Source organism: Urocitellus parryii, chromosome 2, assembly GCF_045843805.1.
Source record: "Urocitellus parryii isolate mUroPar1 chromosome 2, mUroPar1.hap1, whole genome shotgun sequence".
NCBI classification, from domain to species: domain Eukaryota; kingdom Metazoa; phylum Chordata; class Mammalia; order Rodentia; family Sciuridae; genus Urocitellus; species Urocitellus parryii.
In genome coordinates this window covers 128,323,834-128,343,833 of record NC_135532.1, presented here as the reverse complement: position 1 = coordinate 128,343,833, position 20,000 = coordinate 128,323,834, and the positions used below count along the sequence as shown (strand labels likewise).

General features: G+C 34.7%; 1 protein-coding gene across 2 annotated transcripts in view; it reads right to left on the bottom strand.

Annotated features, from left to right (window-relative positions):
* The window catches only part of Serpini1 (serpin family I member 1), an 81,569-nt gene that overhangs the window by 3,545 nt on the left and 58,024 nt on the right, over window positions 1-20,000 (bottom strand). For both annotated transcript variants that reach the window (XM_026403653.2, XM_026403652.2), the window contains exons 6-7: window positions 14,883-14,980; window positions 78-164 (exon numbers count right to left, since the gene is read on the bottom strand). In XM_026403653.2, the coding sequence (XP_026259438.1) occupies window positions 78-164; window positions 14,883-14,980 (185 nt within the window). The remainder of the gene's footprint in view (window positions 1-77; window positions 165-14,882; window positions 14,981-20,000) is intronic.

Below are 20,000 nucleotides of genomic sequence, written 5' to 3'. Positions count from 1 at the left end.
TCCCCACCCCCATCCAAGATTATTTTAAATATATGAATCTAGGGAAGGCAAGAAGATTTTGGAAAACAGCTTTGTACCTGAGGCAGCGGCAGCTTCTGAGCCTTCTTCATTAACCTCTATGAAAGACTTGTGAATTGCTTTGGAAAGGAATAGCTCTTTGTTATCTGCAAGACAAGAATAAAGCAGAAGGGTTTTATTCAGCATCAGGGATACAGAGACATTTGACCCTTTTGTTAAATGGGTTTTGGAGATGTAAGACTAAGATACTGATTAAAAAAAAAAAAAAAAAAGACAAGTGATAAAGTTACAAGATTTCACTTATAATAGGAGAGAACCATGATGATGTAGTTTCTAATTTGCCCTCATTGTCTATTCTCTTGTTAATTTTACCCTTCATTTTCACTGGAAATTTTCCATTGTTTATTTCTTACATTGTAAAAAAATGCAGAAAATCTGTTTTTAGCAGTGACTTCAAATTAGTTCATAACTCAAGATAAAAACATTGTATATAGTGCATTCTAATTTGAAATAAAAAGTACAAACTGAAAGCTGGTAAAAATCCAGAAATAACCAGAATAAAAAAAAATGTTCTTTTTCTAAACCTAATCTCTAATTAGTAGGATAATGTAGATATCCTTTGCAAAGAAAAATAAAATTGACTTCAAGTTTATAGAAATGTGAATAGATGTTTTAAAAAAAATTGCTTCCATTCTAGTTAACTGGTTTATCTGAGGATTCATAAAGATATGTTTAACATCCAATAATAGGAAGATTATTTTTTCCTTTAAATTGCCTTCTATTTATGCTTACTTTTAAATTAGTGGTCATAATGGTTAGAATTGTCCCCTCAAATTCATTTGTTGAAGTTCTAACTCCCAGTACTTCAAAATGTGACTATATTTAGAAATATGATCTGAAATTAAAATGAGGCAATTAGGGAGTGTTCTAACCCACGATGACTAGTGTTCTTATAAGAAGGGGGAATTTGGACATGGAAAGGTACAGATAGGTGAAAATTAATTTAATGTAGCAAATTACATAGGCTTTGATGCCCGGATAATTGGTCAAATATTATTCTGGATGTTTTCCTGAAGATGTTTTTGGATAAAATCAACATTTAAATCAGTAGACTTGGGCTGGTGTTGTGGCTCAGTGGCACAGTGCTTGCCTAGCATGTGTGAGGCACTGGGTTCAATTCTCAGTACCACATATAAATAAATAAAAAATAAAGGCCTGTTGACAACTAAAAAAAAATTTTTAAAAAATCGGTAGACTTTGGGTAAAGTAGATCATCCTCACAATGTGAGTAAGCCTCCTGCAGTCAGCTGAAGGCCTGAACAAAGGCTCACTTCCTCCTATCAAAGGAGAAAGTCCACCAGCAGCCTTCTTTTGGACTCAGCTACAATTCTTCCTGGAGTCTCTATCCTACAGATTTTGGACTTTCAGAGCCTCTATAATCCTGTGAACCAATCATTAAAATAAGTCTGCCTGTCATTCTCTCCTTCCCTCCTCATATATATATATATAATCAACAGGATGTGTGCATGTGGTGTTGGCCATGGGGTATATATATATATATATATACCCCATGGCCAACACCACATGCACACATCCTGTTGATTCTGGAGAATCTTGACTAATAAACCATTTTTTAGATTGAAGGAAAAGATGCCATCTATAAGCCAAAAAGGAGGGTCTTGTAAGATTCAACCCTGTTGACACTTTTATCTCAGACTTCTGGCCTCTAGAACTGTGAGAAAATATATTTCTGCTTTTTTAAACCACTAAATCTGTGGTACTTTGTTATGGCAGGCTTAGCAAACCACAAAATGATTTTTTGTCTTTAGTTTCCAACTGTTACAACAAAACAATGACAAAATAGATACTCCAAATACATTTTTTTAAAGATGCACAAGTAGCAGGGTAAGGATTATTCTAGTTTATGCCACTCTATTTTTTTTTAAAATTCCAAGTGGTTTAAGCCAAACTCCAGTTAAATAAATTTGTTGCTGATGTCTAGCACTATTCCATACAAACACAACAGATTTCCCATTAGACACCTTAGTAAGACTTTGTTAGAAACCAAGTTCTACCCACAACATAAATTTGTTGCTGATGTCTAGCACTATTCCATACAAACACAACAGATTTCCCATTAGACACCTTAGTAAGACTTTGTTAGAAACCAAGTTCTACCCACAACATACATTTTCCGTTAAAGTTTTCAAAAATACCTAATTATTCTACATGCAGAGGGGATGATGTTTGTCAACATTTTTTTTTCTTTTTTTTTTTTTTTAGAAAGAGTGAGTGAGGAGAGAGAGAGAGAGAATTTTTAACATTTTATTTTTTAGTTCTTGGCGGACACAACATCTTTGTTGGTATGTAGTGCTGAGGATCGAACCCCGGGCCGCACACATGCCAGACAAGCGTGCTACCGCCTGAGCCACATTCCCAGCCCTGTCAACATTTTTGATCCACTTGTTGCATGTACCTGATTATCCTGAATAAACACCAAGACAACTAATAATGGGCATTCCTGAATATACTTTTAATAGAAATATTATTTCCTCAGATCATATTTGATATAAAGATATAAGCACTGCATCATTAGTCAATCTCATAATTATAATACTTTTTTATGAAATACATTCAATTATTAGAAAAAATAAAAAGTAGTCAAGCTTTTTACATTTAACAATTAAGTATAATTAGCTCTCTCAAATCCAAGAGTAGTTATGTTTTGTTTTATTTAACAAGAGAAAAAGTATAAATTGTGTTAAATAATCAAATGTATGTAGTTGGGAAAACTAGCATATGAATCCAAGACAGTAAAATGTACTAAATATTTAGCAGGCAAATGATGCCATTCTGTTTTCAGATATTGCTGCCAATTTTCATCAGTTTGTCAGTTAAGGAAAGGTCATGTCTCAAGAACCAGCACTATGGCTCTGACTACAAAATGACAGGGTCCAGGTCCTAAAGGGTAATGAACACCCACGTTGCCAGTTAAGTCCTCCTCAAATACTTGGACAGGAGTTCTCAAAGACACTGAATGATATTTCAACTAATCAATTTGCACAGAAGAAAACTTCCAATAGTGACTAGGCCTGACATACTAGGTGCACTGGACTCACTGAAACAGGAAAAAACATTCATTTCTGGCCTCTGCTCCAAATGTTGTAACCTTCTGTAGTCAAATAACCTCTTGTGTGTTCCCATTTACCCACGTAAAATGGTGGTGTTGGTGACAGAAATACTACAAGAAATACTTGTGGCAGAAGGACCAAAAAGGCAAAGGATAATTCTCTGAGAGCTAATTATTTAGAAGGTAATAAAATGGACAAGCCTTTTAACAAGATTTGTGAAGAAAAAAGCCTAAATGGTTTTCTAGGCAATCATGTCCAAATCTTAAAAGAACAGGTAGGATTATCTGTTATAAAAACCACTCTAGATTCTAGAAAGAAAATAAAAGCTATGTAACTCATCTGTGGGTTGTCTTACATTGCTGCCAACATTGAACAAGGACACTATAAGAAAAGAAAACCATAAACTAAATTTAGTTGTCAACATCAATATAAAAATTCTCTAAAAAATCAGAATATAAAAAATAAAATATAAAAAACCCAGAAAATCAGCAAGTCACTATAACCAACATCACAGAAATATGAAGGATGATTAGACATGATTACAAACAACTATATGCCAAAAAACTTGATAAACTAGAAGAAATGGGCATACTCTTAGATACATAAAGTGTACCAAATTGAATTATGAAGAAATGAAAAACCTGAAAAGACCAATAACAAGTAGTGAGAACGATATTGAATCTGGGTTTGGAGTGTAGCTCGTGTATAGTCTTGAATGGCACTGCAAACAATAACAACAACAAAACTTTTCTACTGAACAAAAACCCAGGACCAGATGACTTCACTGCTAAGTTCTACAAAACATCTAAGGAAGCATTAACAACAGTTCCCCTTAAGTTATTCCAGGAAACAGAAGTGGAAGGAAATCTTTCCAACACACTCTACAAGAACAGCATTATCCTGATTCCAAAACCAGATAAGAACACAACCCCAGTAAAAATCAAACAAGCAAATGAAACCCGATAGGTAAATACCTTTATTAATGCAGATACAAAAATTCCCAGCTAAATATTAGCAAACCAAATTCAATAGCACTTTAAGAAGATTATTCACAATGATCAAGTGGGATTTATGCCAGGAATGCAAGGATGATTCAATATAAGCAAATCAGTAAATAGGATATATCACATCAATGGAATAAAGAATGAAAACCATAAAATTATCTCAAAACATGCAAAAACAAGCATTTGATAAAATTCAAAATCCCTTCATGATAAAAACACTGAACAGTTACATACAGAAAGAATACCTCAATACAATAAAGGCCACAACAGCTAACATTACAGTGAATAGAGAAAAGCTGAAAGTGTTCTAACATCTGGAACAAGACAAGGATGCCTACTTTTACCACTTTTATTCAACATAGGCTGGAGCTGCTAGAGTAATCAGGCAAGAGAAAAAACGTAATGCTATACAAATTGGTAAAGAATTCAAATTATAACTCTACATTGTATACTACTAGAGAAATGAAATGCTGTACTCCCTTTGTATACAATGAATCAAAACGCATTCTGCTCTCATGAATAACTAATTAGAACAAATAAATAAATAAAATACTTTAAATTGTTACTGTTGTAGATGACATGATCTTACATATGGAAAACTCACAAAACTCCATGAAAAAGTATTAATACTAATAAACAGATTTGGCAGTGTTGTAAGATAAAAGAAATGAACATACAAAAATCAGTAGCAGTGCTATATGACAATAGAGGTTTATCTGAAATAGAAATCAAAAAAGCAATCCAATTACAATAGCTATGAAAAAGTACTTAAGAATAAGTTAACCGAAGTGATGAAAGATCTCCACAATAAAAATTATAAAATACTAATGAGAAAAATTGAAGAGCTCACCAAAAAGTAGAAAGCTATTTTATTTTCATGAATTAGAAGAATCAATATGATTAAAGTGTCTATACTACCCAAAACAACCTGAAGATTCAGTATAATCCCCCCCAAAATGTCAATTGACATTCTCTACAAAACTTACCAAAGAAGTCCTAAAATTTCTATGGAAGTACAAAGAATAATGAAGAGCCAAAGTCATGTTAGCAAAAAAGAACAAAACCAGAAGGCATTAGAGTACTTTACTTTAAAACATACAGTAATCAAACCCCTCATGGTATTGGCATAAAAATAAACAGAATTAAATGGGACAAAGTTCAGAGCTGATGTTTGACAAAGGTGCTAAGAACAAGCACTGGAGAAAGAAGTCTTTTCAATAAATGATGATAGGAAATTTGGATATTCACATGCAGAATAATGAAATTAGATCACTATCTCTCATCAAACACAAAAATCAACTAAAAGTAAAGATTTAATAAGACCCGTAACCATGAAACTATTAGGAGAAAACATAGGGAAATGTTTCCTCTTCATAGGGGAATGGGCAAAGGTTTTTTTGCACATGACCCCAAAAGCACAGGAAACAAAAACAAGAATATACAAATTGAACTACATAAAACTGAAAAGTCTCTGAACAGCAATGGAGACAATCAACAGAATGGAAGAAAATACCATAGAGCGGAGAAGATATTTGCAAACTATTCATTTGAAAAGAGTTGATATCTAGAATACATGAAAAACTTAAAAAAAAAACATCAATGGCAAAATAAACAAAGAAACAGATTAACAAGTGGAAAATAAACCTAAACAGACATTTCTCCAAAGAAGACATAAAAATGGTCAGCAGGTAGATGAAAAAAAATGTTCAACATCACTAATCATCAGGGAAATGCAAACCACAATGAGCTATCACCTCTATTTAGTAAGAATGACTTCTATCTAATACACTAAAGATAACAAATGCTGGCAAGGATGTGGAGAAAAGGATATTTTTGCACACTGTTTTTGCAAATGCAAATTAGTTCAGCCATTATGGAAAATAATATGCAGTTTCCTCAAAAAATTTTAAGTAGAACAACCATGTAATCTAGCAATCCCACTCCTGGGTACATATCCAAAGGAAATGATACCAGTATGTCAAAGAGACATCTGCATGCCCCTGTTTATTGTAGCACTGTTCAAAATAGCTAAGAAATGGAAACAACCTCAGTGTCTATCAACTGAGGAACAGACCAAGAAAATGTGGTAAATATACACAGTGTAATACTTTTCATTCTTAAAAAAGAGTGACAACCTGCCATTTGTGAAAACATGAATGGAAACGGAGACCATTATGTTAAGTGAAATAAGCCAGGCACACAAAGATACGTGATCTTACTTATATGTGGAATCTAAAAAAGTAGATCTTATAGAAATTGAGAGTAGAAATGAAGTTATCATCGACTAGGAAGAGGAAGAGGGAAGAAAGGAAGAGAAAAGGAAAGGTTGGGAGTGGGTATTAAGCTACAGTTCAATGGAAGCAAGAAGTTCTGGTGTGCTATTGCATAGTAGGGTGAATATAGGTATTGTAGATAAGTTTTCTGTGTTGGCTAAAAAATAAATTTTAAAAAAATTCAGAAAATTAAGCTCAGAAACATATACAATGAGTTTCAATAGATGCCTGAATGTACCATGACACAGCAGTGCATAACTGTACCGCCAACTGCCTCCAGGTCACACTGACGCTTCCCTTGGATGATCTTAACACCCTTTGTCCCCTCTCCTGCTTCCTCTGTCTCCACCTTGATGCAGGCCTGCTTGACATGCAAGCTAAGGGGTTGCCTCTGCTTCACACATTCACCATCTGTCACCCCCATGCACTGTGCTTCAGATTATTTGAACTGAAATAGCTCGAATTTTACCGTGTTTTGTTTCTGCAGACCCTCCCTCAACCCCTGCTGTACAGTGAAACACCCGTCACCTTCTGAGGCCCAGCTTCTAGCCCCAGACTTTTCTTCTGCTCTCCTCTGATCCCTATATCTTTAAAGTGGATCTGACCACTCTTTCCTACTGAAGCCAAAAACTAATTTTAATGAAGCCTTCATCATATATCACATCTGCATTAATAACTCTCTCTTCCTGGACTGTCAACTTCCTTAAGCAAGGTCTTATTATCCCTAGTTTCTGGCTATACGTGGGCCTAAAAAATGAGCTGATCAAAGCAGAGGGAGTTTCCTGGTAAGTGCAGTTTTCTTGTATTTAACTTAAAACACTATGAGAAAGAGAGTTTCAGCAATTTCAGAATGAAAGGAATAGCTATTTCATACTGTAAAACGTCCTTAGTTGGTTCTCTGGGCACCATGACCACAATTCAGTTCACAATTGTGGCTATAAAGTTTGTTCTCCAAAATTCAGAGCAGCAACAGAGGGAAAAGGTATAAAACCCACACACAGGCTAAAAACTTAAATATCTGATCAAGTAGAAGTGTAAAGGGAATAGGATCCAACAGTCAGTATTACCGTCTGTTGCAAAGACAGGGAAACAAAGATTGAATCTTAATGTTCAATTCCCACAGCACGACTAACTGCTAAATTAAGGTGAGTGAATCTACACAGATATAAACAAGACTTCAGGATGCTTAACTGTCAGAAAAACTCCATCCTTTGATAAACATGAAAACAATGTGACAAGTAAGAAATCATATCGCAGATACTGAAGAATAAAAGAAAATAAAGCTTTCCCCCCTACCTTAGAAAATCTTCAAGCAGCCACATTAAATTACAATAAATTGTAGCTAAAAGTTGTTTAATTAAGCATATGTTTGGGGCCACCCAATCTTAGAAAGAGATCAAGTCCTGCAGGAATCTAGGCAAGGTCATTGTTCCTTACACCTGCCCTCCTATGTTGCTCATTCTGTGTAATTAATGTCAATCCAAACCATCTGTCCTGCTAGGCTGGCTTTGCGCTCCTCCAGGGCCTGCACCTAGCCTGTTTTATACACCTCATCCATAACATTCTGCATAATGTCACGTACTAGGTATGTACTCAGGTATTTGATTGAATCAGAATGTGAGGACTGTTAAGGAAACTTACACTGATGGCTTCTTCTTACTGGTTAGAGAAAAGTTAGTTAATTTCTCAATGAATAAATCAAAGGCAAATCCATTTAAACTCTTTTTTGGTGGTAGTGGTACTGGGGATTGAACCCAGGGCCTCACACATGCTAGGCAAGCACTCTACCATAAGCTATACCCCCAGCCCCCATAAGCAAAAAAGAAAAAAGAAAAAAAGAAAGAAAAAAAATCTGTACACAGGCCCTAACCAGCCTCCTCTTTTCTTCTGGCCAAGGCAAATTCTGCTGCCAAATAAACTGGTCTTAGTTTCCTCCAGGCAGCGTGGAACCAGGCTCTTTACAATGGATAAAATGGGAACAGGGCCAATGAACCCTAGGTTTCCCAGAGAAGAGCTGGGCAAAAATTCAAACTCTTATGAAGAAATCAGGACAAAATATTAAGGCATTCATTCAGTCACTGAGCAAATATTTATTGAGTACCCTCTCCATATGAGATATTGTGCAGGATGCCAAGGCTCTAAATATTTGAGATTAATATAACGCTGGCAGGGTGGCCTTCATGCAAGCCTAGGCCACTACTTCCTTTGTGGCACTGTTACTAAACACAGCCAATTTAAACAAATTTCTGCATGCTTAAAATAGCAAAATGAAGAGAATATCATAATAGAACCTTAGATACCCAAAGTGTCTCTATGCTTTAGTCACTAAAATATTTTTAGCTTCTGCCCCATCCATGAAATTCAGAAAATTTTCTACAATATTTCTTCAAAGGGAGAATAGCATTTGTTGTTTGTCCTTCTGGATAGATTTTTGTTTCAGAGACAGCAAATATTTATTTACTTGTTCATTCATTTATGTACTGTGCACCTACTATGTGTCAGACACTATTGATGCACTGGATCTACCATGAGGAACTGATAATAAGAAGAAAATAGATATAAATAGAAGGACAGTAAAGGAAAGCAAATCAATTTCAGGATATGGTAAGAATAACCAAGAAAACAAGATAAAGTGATGTGTAGGTGAGTGATTAGAGCCATGGAGGAGCTGGTGTTTGACAAAGAACACGAGGAAAGCGTGTCTGAGGAGGTCAATGTCAGCTGAGACCAAAGGAATAAAAAGGAGCCGGCTGTGGAAAGACCTGAAGGCAGAGTTGCATTTCAGGTGGAGATGAAGATTAATGCAGAGGTGGATACAAGTCAGCCCTGATCCGGGACCCACTGGGGGCCCCATGTGGCAAGGAGGGCAGAACAGAAGAGCTCTCACTTGTGGCCAGGTATCGACCAGTGCCATTACTCACTTTCCCATTCAGCATCAATCCTGCCCTTCCAACACCATCCTGGACTCTGGGGAGATGACAAACTCTAAGCTCAGTCCCTGCTTTTGAAAAGCTCTGAGCTTAAAGATGAGAATGTGTACAAACTGTCCAAGGAAAAGGCAAGATAAGCAATAACACAGGTAGGTGCAAAGTGCTACTAGGTTCCAGATGAAGAATAGTAAACCACCTAGGAAGGAGGAGGAGTGTCAGGGGGAAACTTCTCAAAGAGGGTGACATTTGGGCTGGTTCTTGAAGTAGAAGAGTGAAAGTCAGAGAAGAGGGCATAGATAAGCAAAAAAAAAAAAAAGTGAAAAGAACAAAAACAAAGTGAAAAGAACAAAGGGGATGACATGAAAGTCCCATTTGGAACCTGGGCTATGAGAAAGTGGAGGAGTGGGCAGGTGACAAACATAATTTTAGGAGCTTTGACTATAAGGTTAGAGCCTGAGTTTTGTCCAGAAATAATGGGACACACCTGTTATAATTTTAGAAGACACCTGTGGTAGTAGCTGTGAAAGGTGAATTGAATGAGCAGATAGCTCAGGGCAAGATCAAGTTAGCTGTTGCACTAGCTCAGGCAAGAAGGCAGAAGCAGAACTGGAATTGTAGCATGAAAGAGAAAGGAACCCTCTGGCTTACAGGTGCAAGGAGAAAGAGAACAAACAAGGGCAGGATGTAGGAGCTGGTCCAGCGTAAATCCACAGCACTTAAGTCTGACCTGAATGTGGCTTTCTCTTTGTCTTCTTAATTCCTTTATTTTATTGGCTTCTTTATTAAAGCTCATACTTCATGCTGAAGGATTTAGTACTCACTTTCTCTTTCCCCTTACACCTTCCAAGAGGATTACCTATTAATCCAAATGCTGACAGTCATTCATTTCCATTACAAAAATAGCCCCATTCTATAGCAGGATCCTCACCGCAACTAGATGAGCATTTTAAATGTAGCCTGAGAAGAAAATGATTCTCAGCACTCTCTCTCTGTTTACTGTATGGGTATTTACTGTGTTTTATGTTAATGGAATTTAGCATCAAAAGCAATGTATATCGAATTGAAATGAAGAAATAAACATAAAAAAATATGAGGCATCTCATCTTATTCTTTTCTCCATTCAGTGAGAACTAAGAAGGAAGCATGCATAAGAATCTATCTTTGGATTGTCTAAATTCTATCAGGGAATGTTAAACACAAAAGTAACAATAATATGAGATAAGATGTGATATGCGCCATAAAGAAAAGTACAAAATATCAGGAATTTAATGAGTGATTACTTCTGGTTGGTATAATTATGATAGCTTGATTTTGAAGTTATGATACTTCAGCTGAGACTGTTCAGATGGTGTTTCAGAGCTGGGCAGGATGGCATATATCAGTAACCTCAATGACTCAGGAGGCTGAGGCAGGAGGATCACAAGTTCTGTGCCGGCCTCAGCAACTTAGTGAGAGCCTGTGTCAAAATGAAAAGTAAAAAGGGCCAGGGATGTAGCTCAATGGTAGAGTACCCCTAAGTTCAACCCTTGGTACAAAGAAAGGAAGAAAAAAAAAAGTATTTCAGATAGGGGAGATTTCATAACCGTATGGAGCTGGGGAGATGAGACACAGAGCTGGAACACAAGTAGTGTGTGAAGAATCAGCCAGAAAAAAAGGCTGGAGGGAGATGAGGTCTCCGGCCCTGTGGAGCAGTGGATGGCACTGCAGACCAAAGCAGGCTTTGAACAAGACTCGGAATGATCTGAGAGTAGGTCTTAAGGTGAATTTTCTCAGTAGTGGTAGATGAGATAGATTAGACTGGAGAGAGATTGGAAACTATTAGAAGACTATTGAAATAGTCCAGGGCAGGGGTAATGAGAGTCTGAAATAAGAGTGGATGCAATAGAATGCAATTTCTTGATAGAGTGGATCCCAGAAGTCTTAGCAAAGGAACTCAAATCATTCCGTTTTTCAGGAAGCAAGAGAAGGTGAAGCAGTTTTTGTTCTCTATTTTCTAAATCACATTTGCTACTTTGGAAGAAAGATAAAATTTTCATTATATAATTGAAGAATGTATCAATGTCATGGTAGGACTGAATTGTTCAGTGGGTGCTTTCAAGTATACCAATTATATTAATTCCATTAATATAATTTTAAAACACCTTTTCTAATTTTTAGCTAAGAATTTTAATTGAAAAAGTAATACACAAGGCAAAATTCCAGTGAAGAGTGATGTATGAAATGAAAATGCTCTCATCTAACAAGCTCCTGTTCTAGAGGCAACTACTGTTATCACTTTTTGAAATGCATTTTGAAAATGTCCTCTGCATTCAAAAATCAATACACATGCATACACATACTCTCCTCTGCCTTTGATTCAAAAGCTCCCATTTGCTACTTAATTTTCTTCTTTTCTGCTTCCATTATGCATGCTCTCACGGAAGGCTTCTTAACCTCTTCACTATTGACATTTTGTATTGGAAATTTTTTGTTTTAAGGAACCTGTCCCAAGCATTGCAGAAGTTTAGAGCAATGTGTCCAGTAGGTAGACAAATCCCCCAATTGTAATAGCCAAAAAGGTCAAATGTTTCCTGGGTGTGTGGAGCAGGGAAAAAAAAAAAATCATCCTTGTTAAGAACCACTGTTTTGGTAAAACATGTGTATCAGTCTTAATTTTATTAAACCCAGCTGTTATGTCTTTATACCATAAGTCCTTCAAACCTTTTATGTCAGGCATGACATCACAATCATTTCTTTTTTCTTTTTCCTGATATAGCACTTTTCTCATCTACCTGCCTCTCTAGCAGTTGTTTAATGAAAGGAATAAACGGCATGGAAGGCAATTAATGTTACATATCCTCATCACTATCAAATCCTCTCTAAAAAAAAAAATAGTAACCAAATGCATGCAAATCATTTTCCTGGGTAGTTTGGTAGGTTATATTAGAATTATAAGTTTTCATGTTACTTAGTTTTCATGCTATTTGGAGAGGCAACAATTGAGCTATGTACTAGTTAGAATACTAACTAGCACAGGCAGAGCATTTGGTGTCCAAATAAATGATGCAGAGATAAATGCTATCAAATTTAGAGGAAGTAGAGAGGGGAATTTTATACTTGGGACAGTAGATAGTTTTTGAGTGAACTACTCAAAAATTAATTAGAAAGAAAGAGCAAGAGAGGAAGAAAGGGACAGAAAAGAAAAGCTACATGTATTAGTTGGAATGATCATCACTGCTAGAGCTACCAACATTCTGATAAAGCTAATAACATACAAATCAAATAATTCCTGCTGAAATTTTGAGAGGTTGGCTTTTGTTCTTTCAAGTGATCCTGAAGACCTGAACTGGATGGTGCTTAAGAATAGCAAATGCTAGATTTCTAAGTGCTATTATAAGAAGACAAATATTCTAAGAAATGTAATGCTTAAGATGTATGCAAAGAAAACTTTTCCCTCCATCCATTTTATCCTTCTGTAAACATTGCTGTGTGCCATGTGTGTGTCAGCCCTGTGCCAGGTACCAGAACAGGATCTGTGAACAGGACACTGGGCAGGATTTGATCCTCATGGAGATTTGATCAAATAAACAGATTTTTTTTTTTTTGCATAGAGAATATATGAATTCTCTAAGCGATTCTAGTGTCATTTCGAATCTCCAAACCATCTGCATTCATACTGCATATTTATGGTCCATTGTCTCTGTACATAGTAAAGGCAATTAAATATTACCTTATAAACCTTCCAAATATGTCGGAAATTATAAGGTACACTGACCACAATAATTGATTTGCCTCTGCAGTGCTACTCCCTCAGGACAGAGAGGCAGCAGATATTGTATTTGTGTAAAATAACTTCCTGAATGTTTGGGTGAGACAGTGAGGAATCACTAATCAAACTGAATAGAGAGAATGTTGAGAAAGGAGAATATAATTATCCAGTTGGAATTTGGCCAGTATTGTAAGACAGATTCTCTTCATTCCCGAGGAAGAGAGCATTCCAACTTTAAGTTGTGCTGTGCTTCAACTATTAATGTATTTCTGACTCAGCTAAGAGACACCATATGATCTTTTGAATCTCCACCAGTCCTACCTTCTTGGCAACCCCAATGAGGAGTTCCAAGCCCTAAGAACTTGGATATGAGTCATGAAAACTTTACTCAGGGAAAACTCACTTCTCTTTTGTAGACAGGAACATTTATATCATAGACATTTAGAAAAGCTCCATTAGTGCTTAGGGCTGTAAGCTCTCTGAATGAAAGGTAGAAGTTGTGGTACCAAATACATCAGTATCAACTCACTGCCAAAAGCTGCATGCTGCTTAGAAAACAATCTACACAATACAAAATCCGGGAGGATAAGGGATTATGTGATCACATACTCCTTGAGCATTTTTTAAAAGCTATGACCCCCTTCTCTGTCTCTCTCTCATATGCACGCATGCTAACAAAAGTGTGTGCACATGCACGCGCACACACACACACACACATACGTGCCCCCTAAGCAATTTCAGAAGTGGGGGCATCTGTTTTCATTGAATTCAGTCGAGGTTTAGAAGCTATAGTTTGGTGAACTTAATTGTTTATAGGCTGCCGATTCAGGAGAGGAAACCTAAATTCTTCCTTGTAACATGGGAACTGCTTAAAAAAAAAAAAAAAAAAAAACCCTTCTATTACCTGCATGCTCTCTAATTGAAGAAGAGGGTTCAATTAAATTGCATATAAAGGGAACATGCAAGTTGAGTTGCTTGATCTTACTATATAACTATCCTTATATGATCAGAAACCAGATTCTATTTTCCCTGCCTTTCAAAGACATGATATAAAATAATATAAGCCTTAAACTCACTATTGCTTTTTTTCCAATGATAAGCTCCTTGGGGTTAGCCACTTAAAAACACATCCAAAATTATTTTAATTACACATTATAAATGCTTTAATGTTACCAACATTTCATGAGTTTTTACTCCGAACAAGTTAAGGTTCTGAATCCAGTAATTCAACTTGATTTTTCCTTGGGGTATTTAGAATAAATTACTCAACACCTCAATGAGCCTATGTACTTTGAAGTTACTTCTTCAAAAACACTGTTTTTTATTGAAGACTTAGAAAAAGGTTTACATCATCTCGCTGGGTATTCTTTATTCTTTAAAAAGAATCTTTGGTCTAGTCCTTACAGCAGGGGGCACTCATTTATCTTCTCTTCTTCTCTTTACTATTATTCATTACACTGGAACATATTGAGATATTCAATCAACACACTTATTGATTCTACAAGGCATTGTGTCAGAAGGGATGATCTCCTGGAGAATATGATCTACTATCAAAGACAAGACATACACCACATAATACAAACTTAATGTTATAACTGTATTCATAGTTTTACTTGAAGAAGTTAAATATACTTCTTGCTAGATTTACTTGGCAAGTGATAGCTGAACTTTACTTCTGAATTCCATGGTAAATAGAAAATTTAATATTCCTGTTTTTAAAAGCATTATTTTATTCTGTAAAGAATAATGTTTCTTAAAAATTGGTATTCATTTCTTACCAGACAGGGCTGTCAAATTTGCATCTTTGATGAAAATTTCAGTTATTCCAAGACCCTTCAAAATGTCTTTTAAGTCAATTTCCTGTTCAACTGTGAACCTGAAAAACATATAGAGGTAAAGTATTTAGTTACAGAATCTTGTTACTTTGGACAAGAATTAACTGTTAAATACGTTGATTCAAAAACTCTATTTTGTAGAGGGTAGATTATGTTAAAACTTGGTTTTTTTCAGAGGTGGGTAGTGGGGATTGAACTCAGGGACACTTAAACACTGAGCCACATCCCTTGCCCTATTTTGTATTTTGTTTAGAGACAGGCTCTCACTGAATTGCTTAGCATCTTGCCATTGCTGGGGCTGGCTTTGAACTTGCAACCATCCTATCTCGGCCTTCTGAGCAGCTAGGATTACAAGTGTATGCAGCACCACCATGCACTGCTAAACTTGGCTTTTGATTGCAAGAAGCGTTTGATTGTTCTTTTAGAAACAGGGGGCATCAAAGACAATGATGTAACAGAATAAGATTTAATTTCATGAGTTAGAAAAAATATGATACAGACAAAACTGCAATATACAGTCGAATAAATGAATTTTGAAATAAAAAATCATTAACTACTATGTAGGTCTTATAAACAAGCATCTTTCAAAATATTTTGACCTAGTATCTACTATGTTTGATTTTTCAAGCTGGTAATAATCATAAATTTATCCAATGTATTTTATTTTTTACTTAGTATTTTGGTCAATATATGCTGCTCATCCATCCTCTACCATGGACAGGATTAAATAAGAGACAAGTTCTGCTATAAAATTAATGCATTCAGCATTTCAACTCCACAACAACTATCACATTAAAAATGCATCTTCATAGTTAAACTAACTTTGAGAACATAAATAAGGGTGTTATCAAAATATCATCACTATTCAGTGAAACTGAGTAAAATATCACATTCTAAAAACTATAGGCATTTATAATGAAGAGTTTTTTTAAACAAAATAAAAGTGGCTTTTTATTTTTTTATTTTGTGGACTTAATGAATAAATGTGCACCAATTTTGTAAAAAGAAAAACAACATTGAATGTAGTGATAATAAACAGAATATTAACTTTAAAAATGGTTTCCACACTAGAGCCATATTGGTTAATATGGAATCTCCCCCAAACCAATGAATTGTATCACCAATCTTTGTAGTGACAATTATGGACCAACATGCCTATATTAACACATACACTTTTAAAAAGGAAAGATGTTTATTAATTTTTAAGAAATCATAAATACTGGTCAGAAGTAAACATTTTCCTTTTTCTAAGATGTTGCCTTTTGATAAATACAGCTTATCAATATAAATTTTTAGGCAATAGATTATGCCTTTAAATGAGTTATATCTATGACAGTCACTAAAATTATATCAGCAATATTTCTGATGTCTTAAGATGTATAAGGAAATAATTTTTATAAACAAGCCCAGATATGAAGAGGATTGATCATGGAAAATCAGTTTTAGCAGGTTTATGCTTATGGAAAAATAAGTTCAACAGAAAGGTAATATGCAATATCAAACATATTGATGTAAATATTGAATTCTACCACATTTTATACTTTAACTTGGATTTAATATTATTTATTTTGTTTTATACCAAAAGTAAACACTGATCATAAAAATAGAATTGTTCTAGGGTACACAGCTCACAAAAGGAACCGGTAAGAAAATCCAGTGTCTCAGAGAACACACCCAGTGGCTCAGGGTGTATATGTGTGTGTGTGTGTGTGTTTATTTTTGAGCACTTATAAGGAGCTTCCTATACATCAAAAACTGTCCCAAAAGTTTAAACACCACATTAATTTAAATGTCACACCACTTAGCAGGTATTATTAGTATTATTCTCAGGTAATAGAAAAAAAGAAACTAAGTGGCAGAAGGTTAAATAACTTGACCAAGGTCATTCAGCTATTAAGTGGCAGAGGTGGAATCTAGATTCAAGTAGAATTATATAATATACTGATTCATTTAAAATAGGAAAGTAAAAGAAAATACCAGTAGTGGGTTCTTTATACTTCTTAAAAGCAACTTGATTTGTTTCATACTCTGGCTGGCCGGTCAGGCAAAGATGAGAAATTTATCCAGGTGAACTTGAGCGAGTTCCTTAATTGTTGACCCTCAATTTTGCATGTGGAAAATGGCAATTATAATATGTACTTCAAAATATTGTTAAAAAGATAAACAAAGCCTCTAATAATCTTCAGATGGGGATGGCATGGGTGGACATGCAGTGTAGGGCAGAAACTATCAACACTGCATATCATATTATATGTCATGTAATCATAGGTACTCTATGTTTGCATACTAGTAGTATTTGGAATAATTTGGTTAAATAACTAGATTAGTCCCTGCTACTTTAATCATAAATTAGTTAAATCTAGTATTTGTTCATTTCAGTATTTATAATATCTTGCATAGGACAAACCATATAGATCAAAATGAAATAAAATCTTGGAGTTCATAAGATGTTTTGTTCAAAGTTAAAGAAAGATGTAAATAATCTCCATTTATCCATGTCTTACCTATTTTTCTTGCTAACCCATTGAAAATAGTTATAATTCAATTATTATATCTTTCCTCTTAATATAGACTAATTATTAATATAAATAATCTTTGTCATCTCTCTACTTTGAATGCCTCCTATGTCCCAAGCACTATGAAACTCACTATGCATGTAGTATCCCATTTAATCCCTTCCATCATGATCTCAAAAAGCACAATGATAGGTATTATTTTTCTCTAAGATGTAGAACAAATAGAAGTTTAGAAAAGTTGTGCAACTTGACCTAAGTACACAGGTAACAGGTGGTAGAATATGAGGATATGAACTAAGGTCTTTCACCAATCACTATAATTTCAAAAAATAAAAAAAGCATTACAGGGAGATTGTACTTTTCACTTCTTAAAATAAAAAGCCACAACACTACTTCTTATTTTTTATTTACTTTTTTGAGGTACTGGGGATCAAATCCCAGTCCTCATGCAAGCTATCACTGAGCTCTATCACTGAGCTACTTCCCAGCCCCATCACTATTTTTAAAGACAAAAGGAATACCTATTTTAACAAAGACAAATAATATCATCATACACTTGAAACTTTCTATTTGAATAAGTTCAAGAGTCATGTAGAGGGAAGAAGCATGAAAGCTGAGGAGAAATGTGAAACAAGTGTTAGAAAAAATGTATATATCCCATGTAGAAGATTATAAAATCTGTAAGCAGTCGAGAAATAATCAAACCTTTTGTAAAAAAAACCCAAAAGAGAGCATTCATTTTAAAGAACAAAATCATATGGCTTATGATATTTGTCTTTTAAACACAAGAAACTAAAATGCTTTATTAATAGATAATAGTTTCAAAGCAGCAGGATGGTTGGTGGTTACAAAATGGAGCAGTACTTCACATCTTTTGATTTCCAGTACTCTGATCAAAAGTGAGAAATCTGAGACTACAAAAATCAGAATGAATGAGAGCACAGCAAGGTGCATTTCCATAATAAGTATTATGATATTTGATGTTGATTCTAGAAAGATACTCTCACACCTAAGTAAAGACTGTCAAGGAAGGGCACACAATGGAGAGAGCAAAATTCAAGAGAGAAGAGTGCTTTTTTTTTTATCTGTTCAGATAAAAGTATATGTAAAGTTGCCTATAAAATTAACACAAAATAAGTACTAGGACTTAAAATGAACACTTAGCCAATAAACATTAATAGAATAACCATATGATGCTTACTCTTTGTTAGGTATTATTCCAAAGTACTTTTTAGATATATACACATATATTTTATATATTAGACAATTGTTTTTTTGTTTTTGTTGCTGTAGTGAAAAAATTGGAAGAAGATCTGGCAATCTTCTTTAAATCTCAAAGATGTACAACTGTGTATAAACATTGTGGTATTTCACTGGGTTTGATAATATAACAAGGAGGTATAGCATCTTACATACATTTTTGTATTTTGAATAAAAGTTCAATTTCAATTCAGCATCTAGTTCTTGTGGAATTTATTGTTCAGGGGGAAAAAATCAGAAGAGTACAAAAGTAATTGCTCCTTCTCCACTCCACCTGCCAAATACCCTATCCTTGTTAAGGAGATTGTTTAGAATATGTTTGTATAAGATCCAGTCTGGTAGAAAGCAAAAGTATCTTTCAAGCAGGAAAAGAATCTGGTCAAATTATAGAAACCCAAGTTTGTTCTTTCAAGCAGGTCAAATTACAGAAATGCAATTTGCCCTCTCAAGCAGGACAAGAACATGGTCAAATTACAGAAATGCAAGTTTGCATTTTCAGAATAATAACTCTACATGAATAAAACTATACAAATAATTTGATACAGAGTAAACCTAGAACACAGCTATTAGAAATATTTTTACCTTTGCTGAAACTGGGTCACACAAATCATTACCTTCTTTGAACATTTAGTGGATCCTAATGCTATAAAATGGAGGGAATGGACAGTTTCCCATTGGTTACTAGAACATGCAAGTATTTTAAAACTGTCAATCTGTTAAAAAGGGAAAAAAATTTTATTTTATTTAACTATTTAGTTAGCCTTCTTATCTGTGCATTAGCCATGCAGAAGGAAAGTTTGTAGAACTCCTGGAAAAATGGATAGATGGTATTAGCTGTGCCTGGTTTAGTAACAGGCATTAACATGAGCAAGTGAGCTAAACTATTTCATAATTGAAGAGTATTTCTTAGAAAATGAAAATTTAATTTTCTTCTGCTGCCACATTCAATTTCTCAGTGGACAGCACCCGAAGGCCACATTTTCTTATGAACATGGTCGAATTAGAATATATAATACTTATTAAGTATTCATTTAGCATTCTGTTAAAATACTCCAAAATGACTATATCTTCACAGAATTGAAGCTTTTGCAGAGAGTATACTTAACTTATGGAATTTAATAAGGGAAGCATTAGTACTGCATTGAATTTCTCATATTATCAAAAGAAATTTTCTATAAAATTCAAGGGAAAATACAAAAATAATAATAAAATTTTACTAAATGATGGTTAACATAGACTAAACGGTTTGCAAGGTTAGACCTTGAAAGATCCTTGCTAAACATCT